Source organism: Maylandia zebra, linkage group LG4 (assembly GCF_041146795.1).
Source record: "Maylandia zebra isolate NMK-2024a linkage group LG4, Mzebra_GT3a, whole genome shotgun sequence".
Taxonomy (NCBI): domain Eukaryota; kingdom Metazoa; phylum Chordata; class Actinopteri; order Cichliformes; family Cichlidae; genus Maylandia; species Maylandia zebra.
Genome location: NC_135170.1, coordinates 11,805,759 through 11,824,798, shown reverse-complemented (window position 1 = coordinate 11,824,798; position 19,040 = coordinate 11,805,759). Strand labels below are relative to the sequence as shown.

The 19,040-nt window shown below is 41.2% G+C and overlaps 1 protein-coding gene across 3 annotated transcripts in view; it reads left to right on the top strand.

The window, feature by feature from the left end:
• The window catches only part of mei1 (meiotic double-stranded break formation protein 1), a 67,499-nt gene that overhangs the window by 44,585 nt on the left and 3,874 nt on the right, over positions 1-19,040 (top strand). The window contains exons 24-31 of one of the 3 annotated variants that reach the window (XM_076882981.1): positions 2,621-2,734; positions 3,872-3,982; positions 7,038-7,225; positions 7,553-7,637; positions 8,924-9,108; positions 12,824-12,905; positions 13,282-13,388; positions 15,734-15,865. In XM_076882981.1, the coding sequence (XP_076739096.1) occupies positions 2,621-2,734; positions 3,872-3,982; positions 7,038-7,225; positions 7,553-7,637; positions 8,924-9,108; positions 12,824-12,905; positions 13,282-13,388; positions 15,734-15,865 (1,004 nt within the window). The remainder of the gene's footprint in view (positions 1-2,620; positions 2,735-3,871; positions 3,983-7,037; positions 7,226-7,552; positions 7,638-8,923; positions 9,109-12,823; positions 12,906-13,281; positions 13,389-15,733; positions 15,866-19,040) is intronic. The other 2 variants (XM_004563047.2, XM_076882982.1) reach the window with 2 other exon arrangements.

Genomic DNA, 19,040 nt, shown 5'->3' with positions numbered 1-19,040 from the left:
AAAACATCTATTAAGTAATGTACACGGATTAATTGGAGCGTTTGGCACAATGTCTTGTGCGATATAATGGAAAGCACTTAGGCTAATTATTCTCAAATATGGAAAGCAACTTTTGAAAGGATACCTGCGCTGATTTACGTTTGCGAGTCCATTTTCTCTGGCAGCATTTTCTTTCTGCTTTAAACGATTGTTATAGTGACATTCAGAGATAGCAGAAGAGCTGTTTAATGATAATTGTGTTTTTTCTTCTTTTTCAAATTAGTACATTTGCAGAAAAGCACAGCTGTTCAGATAAGAACATTTATTGCAGAACAAACATGGGCACAAAGATTATATTGACTTGAATTTATTTAAATTAAAGAAAAATTTGTGGCAGTCGAATGAGGCTTGGTATATCCTAAAATATGACTTAACAGCAGCTGGACACAGTGCTCAGTTTAAGTGCAGTGCTATTTCTTATAACCAACCTGCCATATAAATCTCATTTTAAGTGAACTGGAATAACAAAGCCTCCTAAAATATGGTTGGTTTTGAATTGGATTAAAATGGCAAGAAAAAGTCTCCGTCGCCTCTGATTAATGCTGGAAGGAAAAAACCTCGTAAAATGAATTCCTCGACCAGGCAGTGGAAGGTGAGATACCATAAACTGGGGTGTAACTGGACACAGTCAGATTAGGTCAGACAATTTCACTTCACTTGTTTTGCTCATAGACTGTATTTAGTAGATGGACGTAGCCATCATGATGCCACCCATCAGTTTGTGCACTCTTCAGGTTGAAGTCTTATGGTGGGAGCCACCTTAACTCTCTGGAATGCTAATCAGATAATGCTAGCATAGCCACAGATACCAGATTATTTAAAACTACAAATCACTCACCAAAACTGCCATATAAACCTCTTGGATGAACTGTAACTGGCTTCAGTTCAAATTATTTGTCAGATTATTGTATTAAAAATACTCCAAAGCGAACCAAAAACACGGTGGAGAGGTCCACTTCACTGACTACAGTTTGTGGAGTTAAAGGACAGTAGACAGTGACTGGCTAAAGCTGGCAATGTCTGAACATTCATTAGCTATACCAGCTACAACATTTTGTTTACCAGGCTGTAAACATGTTTATTTCATCTCTGAATTTGTGCATTTTATGATGGATGTGTACAGCCATTCGTTAGCTTTTGGATTTGCTTGTGGAGCCAACAAAGGAAATTTAGGAAAAACGTGTTTTTGGCTCTTCTCTGTTGACTTAATTTACATTAAACAGTTATATATGTAGAATTGGTCGTTATTACCATTTCACTCGATCAGTTCACATTTGAATTTTTAATATAGCTGCATGTTGGGCTCTGCGCTGGGAGCTCATCGAAAGCATAGAGCGTGTGTTGCATATTTGGATATGTTATGAGCTTGTATGACTGCTGCCTTGGCTAGATCTCTGGTGAAAGAGATTTGATCTCTGTTATCTTCCTGGTGAAACACAGTAAATAGTTAAAAAAAAATCTCCTGCTGGAACCTGCAGGTGGATGCAGGGGTGGTGGAGGGGTCAAACTGCAGGCAGCAGTGCAGACACTGAGATGTTGGAGGGAGAGATGAGACATTTACATCTTAAACAGAATTTGAGGAGAGTGTAGCATGTCACACGGGTATAAATTAGCTTGAGTGGACTGCCTAAACTAGCATCCGGGCCTCACTTGTTTTCAGAAGGCTGCTGTATCTTTATTAGAACCATAAAACCATGACATAAATGCTGAAATTGAAGGTTTGTAACAATGAAAAAAAGAACAAAAGAATGCAAATGTGCAAATAATGTATTTTTTTGTTATAGGTGTCTGCCGTATGGTGTTATTACGTCTGTGTACTTGCCCAGGTTAATGAGCACAGCTGAAGGGCACAACAGCAGCGTGCCAGCTGGGGATTCAGAAACTGTTGCTGTGGTTAGCCTCTGCCTGCTTTCTGCTCATCCCGGGCCCTGAGGGAATTACAGCCTGTTATCCCTCCACATGTTCCAATTCAGCCCACTGTAATTTGCATTAATATATACTTTATATTAGCTTCAGTGCGGCGGCATCCCAAAGGGGAGATATTTTAATGTTATGCAATACAGCAGTGAAAGGGGAATGTAGATGACTGTTCAGCCTGAAGTTTCTTTCCAGTTAAAGTCCCCTTGCCCTTTGTCTCCTATCCCCTCTGGTCCTTTTTCTCCACCCTCTTACGCCACCATTTATCCTAGCTATATCTAGACACCTAATATTGGTTTCTAAAGTGTGTGTGTGGTCATTTTTAATCATTCTGAGTAAGATGTGGTCATTTCCTCCCGGTTCCTTTCTCTTCACGATGACTTGTGCTAGCTCCAGAAATCCCTCTTAGGGAAACCAAACTTCATAAAAACCACAAGTGAATGCAAGAAATCCTTCATCCTATAGAGTGCATGTTTGGACCACATCCTCTGTGTTGGCTTTGTTGACAAATGATGTGTACAACAGGTTCCAGACTAAAGTAATGACTTGAGAGAAAATGCTAATTCATTGTCATTCTCATCTCTCGCTCTGTCACACTCCATCCTCTGTCTTACCTTTTCTTTTTTCTGGTTTGTTTTTGTTTGTGTCTGTTTTTATGGAGCAGTGAACTCACTCCCTCTGGTGCTGAAGCTGCTTTGTGTGACGCAGGCCAATGATCCACCTTCATCTCCCCATTACAGTAATATGGAAGGAGTGCACTTCAAACTGCTATACCATGGTGAGGCCCCAAGGTGCTGCTGACATGTCACGCTGAGCACAGCTCTCTCTCTCTGCATTTATCTAAAATATCCGAATAACCGCTCAAGCCCCCTATGTTAAGAGGCAGATTTAGCAACATGATCGCTACAGCAAACAGTTTCGCTTACAGTGATACCAAGAAAAGCTCCGACAGCAGGCAAACAAGTCAGCTCGCTCTCTCAGTCATCCACAGAGACTGCATCTCCCTTTCTTACAGCGTCGCCGGCATGCCATCTTACTACACAGCAACACAATTATCTAGCGAGAGAGACAATGTTGTCGTGTTTGTTTCCTCTTCTGCATTCATCTGTATTTCAATTACTCCTCACTCACCTTTGATTTAATACCATCCTCACAAACATACTCAGAGGAGCGTTTTCTGCTGATCTGCAGATCAAAATGCTGCACTGAACTTTACTAGACGGTAACTCATAACTCCATGCCTGTTACAAGGGTCTAATTTGCTTTGCTTTTCGTCTTTATGTCAGCAACACTCATCCCTCTGTGGCTTACCACTTTTTTCTTTATACTGCATATTTGGAGCCTCATCCTCAGTTGTAAGTTGTATATTTCAGCCCACTGTCTTTTGCAGCGTTTCTCAAATAAGGGTGCTAGTAACCCTATGGTTTCTTTAGAGTATTGCAAGCACACTTTCTTTTTTTATTTAAAAAATATCCTATCATGATCTTTAAGATAACTGTTACTCTTGGATCTTGTCTTGTTGTTCTTTAATAATGATATATTGCTATACTAAACCCCTATATATTGCAATGTTTTTGGCATCATGAATGTTTTGATCAGGCATTTTCACTGTTATTGACGCACCACGACATGCAATAAATGACAAAGCCCACAATGTTACATTTGATCTGCTACATCACATTTGAATGCCCCTGTATAAAATCCTTGAGAGCACCGCAGATAAAATCATAGATGAAAGAGTGAGAAAATTGTTGGATACTCGACTATATTTTACATTACATTTAGGGTCAGCTGTGCAGTAAAGGTACATTTCCCAGAAATAATGCCCGTGTGTTTATGTGTGTGTGTGTGTGTGTGTGTGTGTGTGTGTGTGTGTGTGTGTGTGTGTGTGTGTGTGTGTGTGTGTGTGAGTCAGTGAGTAACATAGCAGGGAGGTTGAAGCCTATAAAAACAGAGAGCCTGCTGCCTGCCATCAGCTACCTGTACTGCTGCCTGAGCCTGTCCCCTGCACACTGCACTGACAGAGGTTAGACACGTTCTTACTGCCACTTTTAGTTACACTCTGCATGGTCTCTGTGCCTTTTATTCACTCCTTCTCTTAACGTCACACCTTTCACACACGCAGCCTCTTCACCCTCTGTCTCAGAAGGTTTCTCTCGACTCTTGCCGTCTTTTCATTTCGCTCCCCACTCTCCTGTTTGAGAGAAGCGAGAGGCTGACCTTGATGCACGTTGTACTGAGGCACAAAGCAAATAATAACCGTAAAAGCTCACACCTGCACTACAAATGGTACACAGGCTTTGGCTCGGTCGTGGACATTGTCTTTGGCTCTTGTCTTTTGTTACGGTGTCAAGTCTGTGAGCTTGTCGCACATTTGCACAAAAGCAATGACTGGCAGACTCGTGTCGTCGCCTTGCTACAGCTAAATACCTGTAACACACAGGTCCAAACACAAATAGCACTTACCGCCACGGCAACATGTAGGTTTCTAAGGTAAGAAATCTCACATAAATCCATATATAGACGAACAAAATCAGTAATTAGGTGCAGCTGGAAGATGTATGATAACATAAGGGGGTTTTTCCAAGAGAGTTTCACTAAAGCTTTTATTTTTAGAAATCTCTCTTTAAAACCAAAGTCGCTCAATCAGTCAATGAGCCAGAACACAAAAGTATCAGGTACTAAAGAGCTTGAGAAATTAATACTTGAATATTTTTCACAACAGACAAAAGTATGCCTTCAGACCTGTTACACTGCGCTTATCACAGACATTTATTTGATCAGTTACAGGGTATTCTTTTCTAGTCATGCTGAGTGCTCAAAGTGTTTATTCTATAAGTCTCATTTTACTCAAACATTGCTCTATTTTTTACAATTAAAGCACTTTATCCACCTCACATCTATGGCCAATTTAGGATCGCAAATTAACTTAGCATGCATACTGTATGTGTGGACTGTGGGAGGAAACCGGAGTGGCTGGAGAGAACCCACGCAGGAACACAGAAAGACTCCAACTGTGGTTTGACCCAGAAATATGCCTTCTGTGAGGCAACAGTGCTAACCAGTACACCAACTTCTCTGGTTAACTTGGAGGTCAGACAGAAGGGTTACCATTGGGAAGCAAAGCTAATAATGTCAGTGGTATTAATTTGCAGTAAGGCTCCGTGATTATGGACAACAATTATTTTCATCAGTACGGAGATCCACATTATTTGTCCGATTATTCATTGATTTTAGTGATAAATGTGTTTTTATTGCACTTTCACGTAAACAGAACGCTGATATTACGTTTCCATATATGTACAGATCTTTGCATCAAAATAAAATTTGTCCTCATTCACCTAAATACAGTGCACCTCTTTGAAAAAAGTAAAATAGATTTAAAAAGAAAATGCCCTGCAGAGCAAGAGGGCACCTTTATTTTGTGTTCTGTTCCTGTTAATTAATCCGTAAATTCATCTTTGCAGACAAATAAGGTGTTTGTTCACCTGGTCTAAGTGCATCTCTAGAAGCAAAATAAAAAGGTTGTCAATAAAACCCCTAGCAAAGTACTCGACGGCTTTATTTTCCCTCCAAGGTTTGCATACAGCACAGGTGTTGCCACTTTGGAATAATTGTGCGAGGGGGTGACATATCTTTTGTCCGGTGTGTTGACCATTTTCCTGAAGTGTTCGTAATTCACTGTCTTTACTGCACGTGGAGTGCGATTGCATTTGTGATTTCAGTGCGTCTTTGTGAGCTGGATGCATGCGCAGCTGCACTTTTATGGATGCCTGAATTCATGTTGGATGACTTACGTTTGCAACCACGATGTAGCTTTCTTGGGTTTCATGCCTCAATATACTGCAGTTTTTTTGCAGTAGATGACTGCCCTTCCCTTTATCTGGTTCTGTTGGAGGTTTCTTCCTGTTAAAAGGGAGATTTTCCTTCCCACTATCGCCAAGTGCTTGCTCATAAGGGGTTTCTGATTGCTGGGTTTTCTCTTTCTTATTCTAGAGTTCTTACCTTACAATATAAAGTGCTTTAAGGTCACTGTTGTTGTGATTTGGTGTTTTACAAATAAAAATCAAACGATTTGAGTCTGTAGTATTTTTTCGGACAGTTCAGTTGAATAAGTTCTGTCCTGCAGGTTTTAGACATCCCCCTGGGTCAACACCTGAATCACATGATTAGTTCTAAAGAACTTCAAGACATGTTGAGGAGGTAATTTAGCCATTTAAATCAGTTGTGTTGGATCAAGTACACATCTAAAACCTGCAGGACACCGGCCCTTGAGGCCTGGAGTTCCCCCACACCTGATCTAGAGATTCTAGAGACAAGCCCTTCACTCTCTGCTCTGCCAGACATTTGAGTTTTGTTGCATATTCATGTGTATCTTTTGGTGTAGTGTTATTCCAGGAAACTGGCACATGCAGGCACGTGATTTAGGGAGCGCTTAATTTTGCTTTGCATTCTATTGGCGAAGTGCGCTTTTTCAGTATCGCTCGATCATGCTCATTTAATTATGGGAAGACAAAATTGGGATTAAAGTTCGATTAATTGTGGCGCTCTACTTTGCAGCTTCTCCTGCAGCCTCTCTATGTATTCAGCCTTCATTATCACTAGTGATCAGTTTACAGCTACCTGTTTCAGCCTCAGGCTAGACACTATTTCAGTGATGGTGCAAAGGAGAAGGAACACATTACTCTGTTTCAAAGCGAAAAGAACATATGATTACTTTAAGATTGTTTCATTTGGGGGGATTTTTTTAGCACTTGGAGGTGATGCTTTGTTTGCATCTTGTTGCCCTTGTGTCATATCGTTCTATTATCACATTGTTTAAATTATTCAGCCTGCCCACATGTATATGGTAAAACAGCAATATCAGTGTTTATGAATAGAGAACAGTATAGTTTAACCTATTTTTCACTTAGTAATGTTACAAAGACCTCACAGGTGTTTGCATTGTTGTGGGTCTGTTGCTGCAGCACGTCACTCTGCAGTCATAAGGACCAGCTGCTATCAAAACCCACGCACAGCGCAGTGAAACAGAAGCACACATCCCATTAAAGTGTGATGACACTGTTCCTTTTCTTTCCCAGCTGTCTCCATGCTGCTCTCTAACAGCGGGCTGATGGACCAGCTGCAGACAGTCTTCTCCTCTTCCTCCTCCTCCTCTTCCTCTGCCACATCCCTCTCTCCATCAGCCTGTCCTCCTTTGGCCCTGCTGTGCTGCTGCCATCTACTCCTGTCCTCCCTCATTACCTTGCAGCGTGTTCACTCCACTCAGGTACACACAACAGCTCAGCTCTGCTCTTATCACAACTTCACGATACAACTTCATACAGTCAAGGGCAAGACACAGCATAATGTAAAGTAGGGTATAGATTGAGATATAGGGGCAGAATGCAAAACAGAAATTGGATTTGCTTGATGCATATCTCAGTGAGGCCGTGGTACAAAATAACACGCTTTCTTCTTTGCTTTCAGCCGGCACTGCAGGGATAATAATGCATTTTAACTCACAAAGATTTCAGTCCTAATCTTGTTATATTCCTGATTCCTCCCCTCTCTCTCTTATTTTCTACCCTCTCTCTCTCATTTTCTATTATTTAAGGTCCGTAAGAGCATCACTTGGAGTCTGGACACAGCTGTGCAGCGACTCCTTACTCAGAAGAGAAACACAGACAGTCTCCTGCTGAGTAAGAGACACCAAATTTTACTGATTGTTTTTATAAGTCTTCATCCCATGCAGACAGCCGGCGGCAAAACAGTTCATTAGTGCTGAAATTATAGCAACAGTGTGTGACCCAAGAATACAAAAGAAACTTGGCTGAAAATTCTGCATTTGTGGTTGGCTGGTGTTTTTCTATTTTCCTCAATTTGCTTTTATTCTTCCAGATTTGTGTCTTGAGTCATCTGTTCCAGAATTTTGTGCTACTCGGTTTCCCTGTCCAACGCAATTATGAAAACATCGGGAGGTCCATAAGACCAAGATACCTGTGTTCATATGAGTAGCATTAGGCATCCCTGATTAATGTAACATCTGTCCATATACTGTGCAAACCAGAGGGTACTAATGGGGTCCACCTTTGCTTGGTTTACATGTACATACGTAAAGTCAATGTGTTATCCTCAGTGGAGCTAACCAAACCATGCATTTCACACACTTTCATTATATTAAGTGGCCCCAATCCCACTGCTGCACTGGGAGACAGATCATCCCTGCTGCTCCTGCATCTCTGTCTGTCAGCTGGATAAGTGGCCTGTCAGAGTTGCTGTGATGTATTGGCTCCCTCCCTCTGCCTGCCTCTCTCTCTCTCTTTCTAGTCACTCAGCGTCCTTTCTCTGTCTTTCTCTCAATTTTTATCTCCCCTATGCTTCTTCCCAGCCTGCCCGTATATTTCCAACTCTTCCCGTTTCTCTCTATCTCTTTGGCCTGTCTCTCCTCCCTCTTTTCTTCTGCCACTAATTGAGTCTTCTCTCCCTCACAGGGCTCTAATCTCAGTGTACATGGCATTAAGTGGGATTCAGATGGCTGGCAGCACTAAGTTTGGATTCCACTGTGTTTTAGGAGTCTTTTTACCCCTGTTGTTCGCTTTTTCTCCATCACTACTTGGGTCTCGCTGAACTTCCTTCAGTTTCCTTCACTTCGTTCTGCCTTGCACTCTCTCTCTATGTACTTGGCACTGACATCTTTAACTTCTTGCCCTCTCTTTCTCTCACGTCTCTTATAAAAAAATTGTTCTCAGTTCCTTTCAGCTGTACTCTTGCACCCTCTGCTCCATGATTGTTACCATCTTTTTCAGTTTTTACTCACACACTCGCTGCTTTCTGTTGTGCTGTGGACCTCTTTCTTCTGTGGCCTTGCCTTCCACATTTATTTTCCTTCTCTCTTTCTTTCACCCTCCTTTGCTTAGACATTCCATCATTCATTTGCTCTGCTTTTTCAGACATTTACAATTTTCCTCTATCTCCCTCTTCCCAGTCAGCTACCTGAGGCTGCTGCAGGCTCTGCTTGATACTGACCTGGCATCGGAAGTTGTGTGTCTGACTTCTGGTCCTGGCTTGGTTGGGCTCAGACCTCTTGGGGTTGAAGATGGTGCTTTGTACCCACTTGGCTCCAGAGGGGCGCAGTGCCTCTCAATTGCTCTCAGTGGACTCCTTCTGCAGGTATTAGCATGTTTGAATATGAGTAGGTTTGTATTGATATGGTGATTTGAGTGTATGGGTACAAAAAGCTATCTGGATCCGGTTCAGTTTGTAACATTTTCTTGAGAACATTACGACAGTGATTCACAGGTTTTTGGCCAAACGTTTAATTTTGCCATTGTTAAAGAATTCCTCCCAAAATTCCTGGATCTGGATCCAGAGTGTAAATCATTTTAATCCCTTTAGCCTAGAGGTGGTGTGGTAAAATTTGCCTGCAAATGTGTCACAACTTTTTGAGCAAACCTGCTAACAAAGAGACAAACAAACAGACCAAACCAAGCCAATCACATAGCCTTCTTGATGGAAGTAATCCAATCAGTTTCCAGAATTAACAGCTTTCTACTACTTTAAAACTTTCACTATATAGTTAGATATATTACCTATGTCTTCTGTATCACGCTCCCTTGTGGTTCAGCGGTTTGGAGTTGTGGCTTTCTCCTGGGTTTGACTCCATGGATTATATTCCATGGATTATATGCCACTTGTTTTGCACATATTCAACTCTGTATATTTTATATATTTTATTATTATTATTATTATTATTATTTTATTTTATTTTTTTACTATTTAATTTGTAAAAATGTGTATACACACACACACACACACACACACACACACGTAGGAAAATATTTAGTATACACATCCAGAAATGCATACACTATTATATATTGTACATATATTTATTAGTTTCAGGTTGGCCATTCTTGTATTTTGCTCGTTTGTGTTGTTGTGTTTGCACATCTCTGTTGCTTGTGGGGCTCGCACACAAGAATTTCACTCGCATGTGCTGTGCCAGTGTGCCTGCACATGTGATGTGACAATAAAAAAGTGATTTGATTTATTCTGCATTTTAAATCAACTGGGAAAACATGTCGTATGCCATCTTGCTTGATTGCAGGGATTGAATAATATCTGCCTGTTATAAGCTGTCCTCTGTCTGTCTGTATATCCAGTTTGCCTGTTATCAGCCTGCTGAATGGCTATTATCAGGCTCATGCATATTGCCTTTAGGCCGTTACCCTCCCCTACCTGCTGGCACGCTCTAAAGGCTGTTATCATCTGTTGTAATCAGTGATAACAAGAGACCAACACCGGCCCCCTTCTTATTGCTTGCCTTGTACATCCTTGTTTCCTTTCCTTACTAAACCTCCTTGCACATCATTTCCTCCATCTTTCCTTCGTGCACAGACCAGCTCAGTGTGTCAGTAACGTGCAGATGTCAGACTTTTTTCCCCGTAGTTTAGCATGAAGGTGTACTTATCTGTGGAATCCTCCTCCTCCGTGTTCCAGCTGCCTGTCACACCTCCCTGCATCGAGCATAAACAAACTTCCACATAGGATACACATGTCATATCCTGGATCATAACTTCTCCAGCAAAGCTTCTTCTCTCCTCATTCCTTTCTCCTGCTGATTCATTTTAGGTGTTGAGACATCCTTCATGATGGCACACCGAGATTGATTTTCAGGTCACGGGAAAGAAGGCAGAGGAGACAAGAAGGCACAAGTTAGAGAAAATGACAAAAGCCCCATATAGTGCAGGGGACGTGTGATGAAGCACATGTAAAATCTGCAGTGGTAAAAGATTACTATATTACTCATGTTGTGTGGGTGTAAATCTGCCTCGCTTCCGGAGTCTGGATAATTCTTGATGATGTAAGTCATACATTTCAGGGTAGGTTTCCATTTAGGGTAAATTTGAAGTAATGGTTGAAAAAGTAGTAATTATGTTGTGTGTGTGTGTGTGTGTGTGTGTGTGTGTGTGTGTGTGTGTGTGTGTGTGTGTGTGTGTGTGTGTGTGTGTGTGTGCGTGCGCGAGAGAGAAAGACTTTCACTGCAGCGTTGCATTTCCCAGTTCTTGCTTATGGAGGGTATGAATTAATATAACAAGCTAGTTCAGTAAATCCCTGTGTTATAATGAAAGCTCGAGCGCTGCAGTACCCAGTGTGCTGTCTCAATTGTTACTAAGCTAGCTGGTCTAGGACATTTAATTGTAAAACTGTGTCTTTAATGGTGGCTTTGTGAGCAAGAGGTACATAATGAAAAACTGGAGAAAGCTGCACGCCTTCTATAAATCGCATGCACATATGCAGCAAATGGAATAAAAACACCAGTGTGCACGCACATGGTTTCACAAATGCGTTAACGGTGTCGATCTATCGCCGGATACAATAAAGAATATATGAATGACAACTTAAATGCTCATGTTATGAAACCCCCTCCCCCCCATCGCTCCTTTGACACTTCCCCTTGCCCTTTATCCCACAGCAGAAGTAACACAAAGGTAATCTTTAAAATCTTTACATAATGACAGTGAACCTGCCTTTCACAAGCGCAGTTGTGTGGGGAAATGAGATGCCGATTGATTTAACAGTTAGCACTGCGGCACTGCACACGGATCCAGTGCAGTCACGTCCGTCTCTACATTGTTATTACATGTTGGTGGTGAAACAAACGGTCTAAAGTATGACTAACCCAAAAGAGTAGCAGATGATTTCTTTGTCAAAGAAATCATGAAGAATATTTTCTATAGGCTTTTCTTGTAGGATGAGAGTTATAGGAGGCCTCTAGCTATTAAAAAGGTATATAAGGGATCATTTGTGCCATAAAGCAATTAATATACTGAATAAGATGATGTGATGTATTTTGAATGGAATTGAATGTTCACATGTTTATATGTATGAATGTGTGCTTGATTTGAATCGATTGACTTGATGATCCAAAGACAATTTTTCCACTAATGTGGACAATAAAGTAATTTTATTCTGTTGTATTGTATATGTGGAACTGTTGGGTGGTTTCTGTGTCAGGCCCGCACTTGTTTTTTCTTCTTCTGTGCTGCAGTATACCAGCCTCTGGTTCCACACTAGCAGCATTTCCTCTCTCTGTAAGAAGCTGTAGCGCTGAACTGAGTTTCAGTTCTATGGTTCAGTGCTCTGTAGTCTGCTGTTCAGCAGCTGATATGAGTTCCCCACTCTCCTCCTCTCCTTTTGCTGTCTTTCCTCTCGATGCTCCGATTCAGCAGCAGCAAGACTCACTGCAGCTCCAGAGTCCCTCTCCCACACATACTTTTTTCGACTCTGCGCTGCTCTCCCTTTCTCCTTGCTTGTTCTTAGCTCTCATTTTAACCTCTCCTTTTATCTTCCTGTCCTCATTTGCCCTCCTCTCATCTAAGCGTTCTCGTACCTCTGCACACTTCAGCTCCCTCGCGCTCACTCCAGCTCATCCTCTTGACTCCTTTCTTCAGCTTTCTGCTCCTCGCTGCTTATGGATTATAGTCCAACTTTCCACTGTCATCTATATATCTCCGTGGCCTACTTCAGTATTTTTGGACACTACATAGTGCTCAGTGTAAGCCCTGACACTGCGGGAGAGACATGCATTATTAAAACATCACTCAGTCACTCTCTCTAGTGTTCCCTTCTTACCCCCCTTCTTTTGCTGACTGCATCTCCGTCTGTTGGAGAGCAGATATCTGTGTTTCTTCCCCCAATTCATCTGTTGCTGCCATCGCGCCCATTTCTGCCGAGCGAGAGCACACAGGCACACGTTTCACATTCTGCTCTTTCCCTGGCTTGCAGCGATTTGACATTTTAAAGCTGAGAGATATTTTTTCTTTTTCTTTTTTTTTCTTCTGCAAATCTCATGTTTTACCTCAATGTGTCTCTTTCTCCTCAGAAGCACGAGTTGCTGTTGCGAGCCTCAGTCAACTGTCTGAGCTCCCTGCTGGGCTTCCTTCAGAGAAAGAGTCCTGCTACAGGTATCAAACAGAGAGATGGGGAAAGAGGGAGTGAGTGAGGATAATGTGCACACGTCCACAGAGAAAGAAATGAAAAACTGCAAATGTATATATTTGAAGGAGATTTGAGAAACAGCAGTGTTTTATGAGTATGACATGTACAGCTGTGGAAAGCAACTGTAAGTGAATTTACAGCAAGTCTTGAGTTGTTTTTTTTTTACTTTGTAACTTAAACTTGAAATAGCATATGTGAAGGTTACATGCCATTGTTTATTCGGACAATATCTGTGCAGCAACAACAGGTTTGTCTTGAGTGGATCTAAGTAAGGCGTGTGTGTGTGTGTGTGTGTGTGTGTGTGTGTGTGTGTGTGTGTGTGTGTGTGTGTGTGTGGAGCAGCCAAGCATGTGGTGTGTCAGCCATGGAGTCGATTCCTCCTCCACAGCCTGCTCAGCTCAGGACAGAGCTGCCTTCTGCACCCTGCCATTCTCAGATTCATCATACTTGTAAGATGCTTTACAAACACACTAGAGATGGCACGATACCACTTTTTTATGTCCGATACCGATATCATAAATTTGGATATCTGCCGATACCGATATGAATCCGATATAGTGTTTTTTAATCAACAAAACTGTTTTTTAAAATATCTTGCTGCATTTTGCAAGTCTGCAAGTTCATACTCAAGTTTAAAACAACAACTACACTAAAGCTATTCTGTTATACCTGTATACAAAAAAAATATTTCATAGTTCAGCAATACTGATCAATCTAATAAACTTAGACCTACACCATCCTCCCTATTCTGGTATTTTAAAGAGTACTTAGCATAAATATTAAGCAACCTAACTAATAGGGTTCCAACTCCCAGCAACAACAAAAATAAATAAATAAAAAATAGGGAACCACCCCTCACGCTCCACCTCATGATGCTTAATCGACGTAATCAACCTTAATTTGATGCAGTGTGAAAAAAAATGCACAGAAATCAATTATTTTTCAAGAAATATTAAATAGATTCAACATCTTTCTTCAACAAAATTGCAGACTGCACAGATGGTACCTTCCCAAAGTAAAAAGTACTATAGCTTACTAGGGTATATATTAGACTTAATAGTCACTATATACAGTAATTGACTTCTATTCATTTTACATCAAATTAAAACTTTTGGTGTCAGATAATTATTTATTAAAAGCTCGACATTTTAAATGAGAATAAGAAAGAAAAGTATGTCTTTGTGCCCCCTTTTCCCTGTTAATGCCCTATCGGCCCCCCTGGCTAAACTTTGCTAGATCCGCCCCTGCACAGTTACCAGCGTCAGCTACGTAGAAAAAGATCCTGGAGTAGAAAGTAATAATAAATAAATTCTAACAACAGCTGATCAAGCTTAAACGTTCTGCTGTTGTTCAGCCGCTGGTTTCCTCTTTCTGGTGCAAAGTGGGCCAAAAACAAACAAGAGAGACGGACTCGCGACAGAAAAGCCGATCAGCTGATCATTTAAGCAGTTTCACGATTGAAGTAGCAGCCGGAGAGCGAGAGGCAGTCGCTTGTTAAGCTTAACGTGGGAATGCTTTACAAACATTCAGAGATGGACTTACACACTTGCTTTACTTCTCTCGGGGATAACTTTGTCGGAGATGAAATGCCAGGTTGCTAGCGAAGCTCCAAATGCTATCCAGACCACCAACAGGTCCGGCATGCCACAGCTGCTCTATCACGTGATGCATACTGCTCCGACTGCTAACGTTCTGAGGTGAGTTACGGCGTGTTGCAAGTTTTGCGAGGTGCTTTCGTGATATTTAATGGATCGGATTACATTTTTTATTTTTCTCCGATATCCGATCCAGTAATTTAGGTCAGTATCGGACCGATACCGATACGTAATATCGGATCGGTCCATCTCTAAAACACACACACAAATACAAATCCAAGTAATAAATATTTGATAGCAGAAGTATTCAAAGAAGCATTTAGATCACATCCAAGTGAATACAGTGCAGTCCATCCTGACACAATACAGCGAATCAAAATAAAAGAAAAGTCATTACCATGTCTGTAAGCTCACTTTATTTATTATTCATTCAGCTCGGGGTTGGAACTGTGGGATTACTTGGAACTACTGGTCAGCTGGAGCCCTGTGAGCCTCCCGCTGCATTAAAAATGTCTGACTTAAAGCATTTTGTGAAAAATCTGGGACAGCGTGTGACTTTGTCCTTCCAACACAAATAAACAAAATGGAAGCAGATTTAATGGAGTTAGGCAGCACTGTGACACGAGTTTAAACACTTTAAATATTTAGCTTGTTTTTCACTTGGTCTGAAATTCACTGTCCACAAACCTAAACATACAGTGGTTGTTAAGAAGGAAAAGAAACAGTGTTGCTCACATTTTTCCAGACATCATTGGATTACATGGAAAGGTAGAAGCAACCGAAAAAGTCCCAAACTATGAGCCAACCAATCAGTCATGTGTACTGAGGAGAACTTATTTTCAATGCAAAGTTAATGCAAATACTTATTTGGTGTGTTTGAATGATAATTAAAAAAAATATTCATGCCATTATTTATGAAAGACTCTTAATTTTAACAAAAGCGGAACAAAATAAAAATCAGTCAGGAGGGACAAAGACAGGAGCAGCCTGTGGCCACCACCACCTATTGGAGGTTGTCTTTTTGCTGCCTCTCCAGTGCACTTGTTGACACTGATGTCCCCGAGGTTTAATATGATAATCAAGTTAATGGTTTTAGAGCAGCGTTTGTTTTTTTTACTGCACAGTAATGTACATCTGTGCAGGATCGTGCATGCGTACGTGTACATGTGTTTCTGCATCTGTGTTTGTGTTCTCCGCAGCTGCTGCAGGACAGCGGGACACCAGTGCTGCGGGAGCCTGACCTGCTCCAGGTGATGGAGGGAGTGGAGAGGAGGGGGGTGAAGGAGCTCAGCAAGGAAGCAGAACAGGCCCTGAGGCTGCTGCTGACACAGGTAAACCTTTGCACACACACACGTATGCTCACACAGATAAAATAGGAGATAATCACACAACAACAGGCCTTCAGTTACCTGTGGATCTGTCCATTCCTCAAATGAATTAATTAGAAAAGGAATCATACAAAGTTCAGTTTTAGCTGGAATCAGTTTGTATTTATATGTTGTGAAAATCAAAACAAGCAGACTGTACTGAGGGGAAATGTGTTTGTGGAAGACCAGGTAGGTTTGTGCAGTTGAAACAGTTATTTCACGTATTTCAACATCTCAAAAAGTAATCGAGTATAAATCTGGATCATGACCAATGTTTGTGTTTGACTTAGATTAGAACATGTACAATACATAAAAGCAGCAAATGGCAAATAATAAGTCGAGCCCGCCCCACACGAGCATGAATCACAATACATTCCACCTCAAGTCAAGGTGAAAATCAGTTTTTCATTAGAAATGCAAAAGCGACTAATCACGACTCCCAGCAAGAAAAAGATTGAAGAAAAGTAACAAACAAGCCTACTGAATTATTCAAATAATTATAATATTCATCACGCATTGTGATGTTGATTTTGCCTTTGCACGCTTTTCATCACTCAGTCGTTCTGTGGTAAGCAAGCGTGTGTTGCTGAATTTTTCTCCCGATGTGTAGTTTATGTTGTTATGAAGTTTGCAACCCGGGTAACCACCTAAGCAAACATTTAGGCTGTCAGTGTGTAAATGTTTAAGTGCAGTTTGAGCTGACAAGCCAGGGTGCGATTTCAAATGATTACTGTCTCACTACCTCCTGAAAGCCAAACTCTAAAGAATTAACTTGCCATCTCTTTATCTCCAAGTATTAAATCTTATCACTGCGAAGCATTAAATTACAATAAAATCAGTTTGCCTCTAAGTAGACATTTCTTTTTTTCCCTCCTGGTCGTTATTTTAAAGATGACTTTGCAGAGTCTCCTGCTGCAAAGACAAACGCTGAGCATCCTGCTCCACTCGTCTTTTCACAGCCAAACCCAACCATAAATGCTATAAAGCATAAATGCATCTTCAGTGGCTAATTAAAACTTAGGTTTATATTTTTAAGTAACTGTTGTGTGTGTAAAACTGATTACTGAACTGTGAGCTAACAATATGATTGCAGTTCGTGTCAGTCTGGGCCTCTCCTCTCCATCCCAGAGCACAGCAGACCAATCAAACTTCCCAACATGGCAAAAGACTTATTGAAAAAATGACTGGTTGACTTGGATGATTGGTAGATCTGTCTGAAAAGTGAGAGGTTAAAAGTCATCTTTTCAAGTTGCTGAAAAGACCTTTAGATAAAAATGTCTTAATCAGCTTGAGAAGTAAAAGGTCATCTCTTCAGTTCCCTTTTTCTATCACAGATAGGGTCAGGAGCATCTCAGTGGGTACTGGACCAGTGCATGGCCTCTGACACATAGAGAAACAACCATTTACACTCATATCAACACCTTCACAATCTCCTCAGACGACCAGCAGCTTTTAACGGAGATCCTTCTTGCTTTGAGTCATGCTTTCTTTGGCCACAGGCTTGCAGGAAGAAGGTCGCCATGCAGCACAAACAGTGTGACAGAATCAAACCTTAGATATTCATAAATGAAATAGACGCTTAATCCAGTGTAGAACGTGATTGAAAACGTGGATGATTTCAAGTGTTTGTGACAGCCTGTTACATTTTAACCAAATATCAAAGCTGTTGGGCCGTATAGCAAGAGTGTTTTAAAACACTGGGTTTCATGGCTGTACTCTGTTTATTCCAGGAAAGATGGACTAAATTTGGACCGGATCAGACAGACATGTGACATTTAAAAAAGAGCGAGCTGGTGGAGTTATGTTAATTTGACAGGCACAGAAATATTTGTGGTTTATTTGCAGAGCTTTTCTACCCATCATATTGTTGTGTTGCAGATTGCAGCATAATTTTTTTTGCCAGCCAAACAGATGTTAGCGGAATAGCTGAAATTACTCAGTTTATTTTCCCCACAGATCACAGAGGTGAACTGAGTTTAAAAAAGAAGTTGATGGAAACAACTGTGCTTTCTCTCTCCTCAACTGTGATCACTGGCACAAGCTCTTTGTATCGTTAGTATCATTTGCCAAATCACTCTTATTATGTCTGAACTGGTCTCAAGATGGTGTATTCTCTGCACGGGTGGGGGGGAGGGGGGGTGCGGTCCGCGTGAGGTGAATATTCCTGTTACCCTAGTTAGCTTTGCTGCAAATGCATAAATCTCAGTTGGGTTCGCCTCAAGATTAGGGGCCACATCAGATTGCATAGCTCTAATATGGCATCGTGTGCAGGACCAGAAATGCTTTTGGTGTTCTGAAAGTGGCTCAGAGTCGGAGGAGTGACAGAATGATGGCATACACTGCAGCTCCCAGTGCACTGTGTTCCAGGCAATCGTGAAGTGTGTGAATACATGCGTCTGTGGCTTGTGTAGGTGTGTATGAGTGTGTGGTTGTGTGTGAGTGTGTCTGTATATCTATATGTGTGTTTTTCTAAGTCAGTGACACAGGTTAGGGTAGGCAGGGTTCAATGTGACGCATTTCTCTTAACGGTCTCACAAACAGTGTGATTTTTGTCCCCTGGCATCTCTGCTGCTCTTCTCTCACATACATTTTCACAGATGAGCTTCACAGTTTTCAGAGGTTTTGTTCATCTAGCTTTTGGACTAAAGTGAAGTTTCAGTTCACAAGGAAGTGCATATTTATAAATGATCTATTCTCAGATCACTGGTTTTGCTTCTTGTTTCCTCCCCATGAAAGCTGACATAACGAGCACCGGTGTGCCTGCATGCACATACAGTCAGCAGATATCACCTTTTCTGTTTGCAAGCTTCCATTCCCTGGTTTGTTGTTTCCAGTCAACATTTTTCAGTCTACCTGGTTCCCAAGTAGTCCTAAATACAGATTTCTAATGAATAGGTCTTCAAAATAAAGGAGTGCACCGAAATCTTGAGCCACCTGATTTCTTTGTATTTCGCTTTCTCTAATGTTTCAAAGTGCTCTAGAGCAATAGTCTCCAGGCTTTCTGAAGGTCTTTCGAGTTTTTCTTTGGACATTGGTTACTTTTTCACTCACTTTCAGTCCAGTCCTTGTACTTGACCATTTTCAGAGAACTGTTTTAATTGGGTTTTTTTATATCCTAACACTCTGATCTATGAATCAT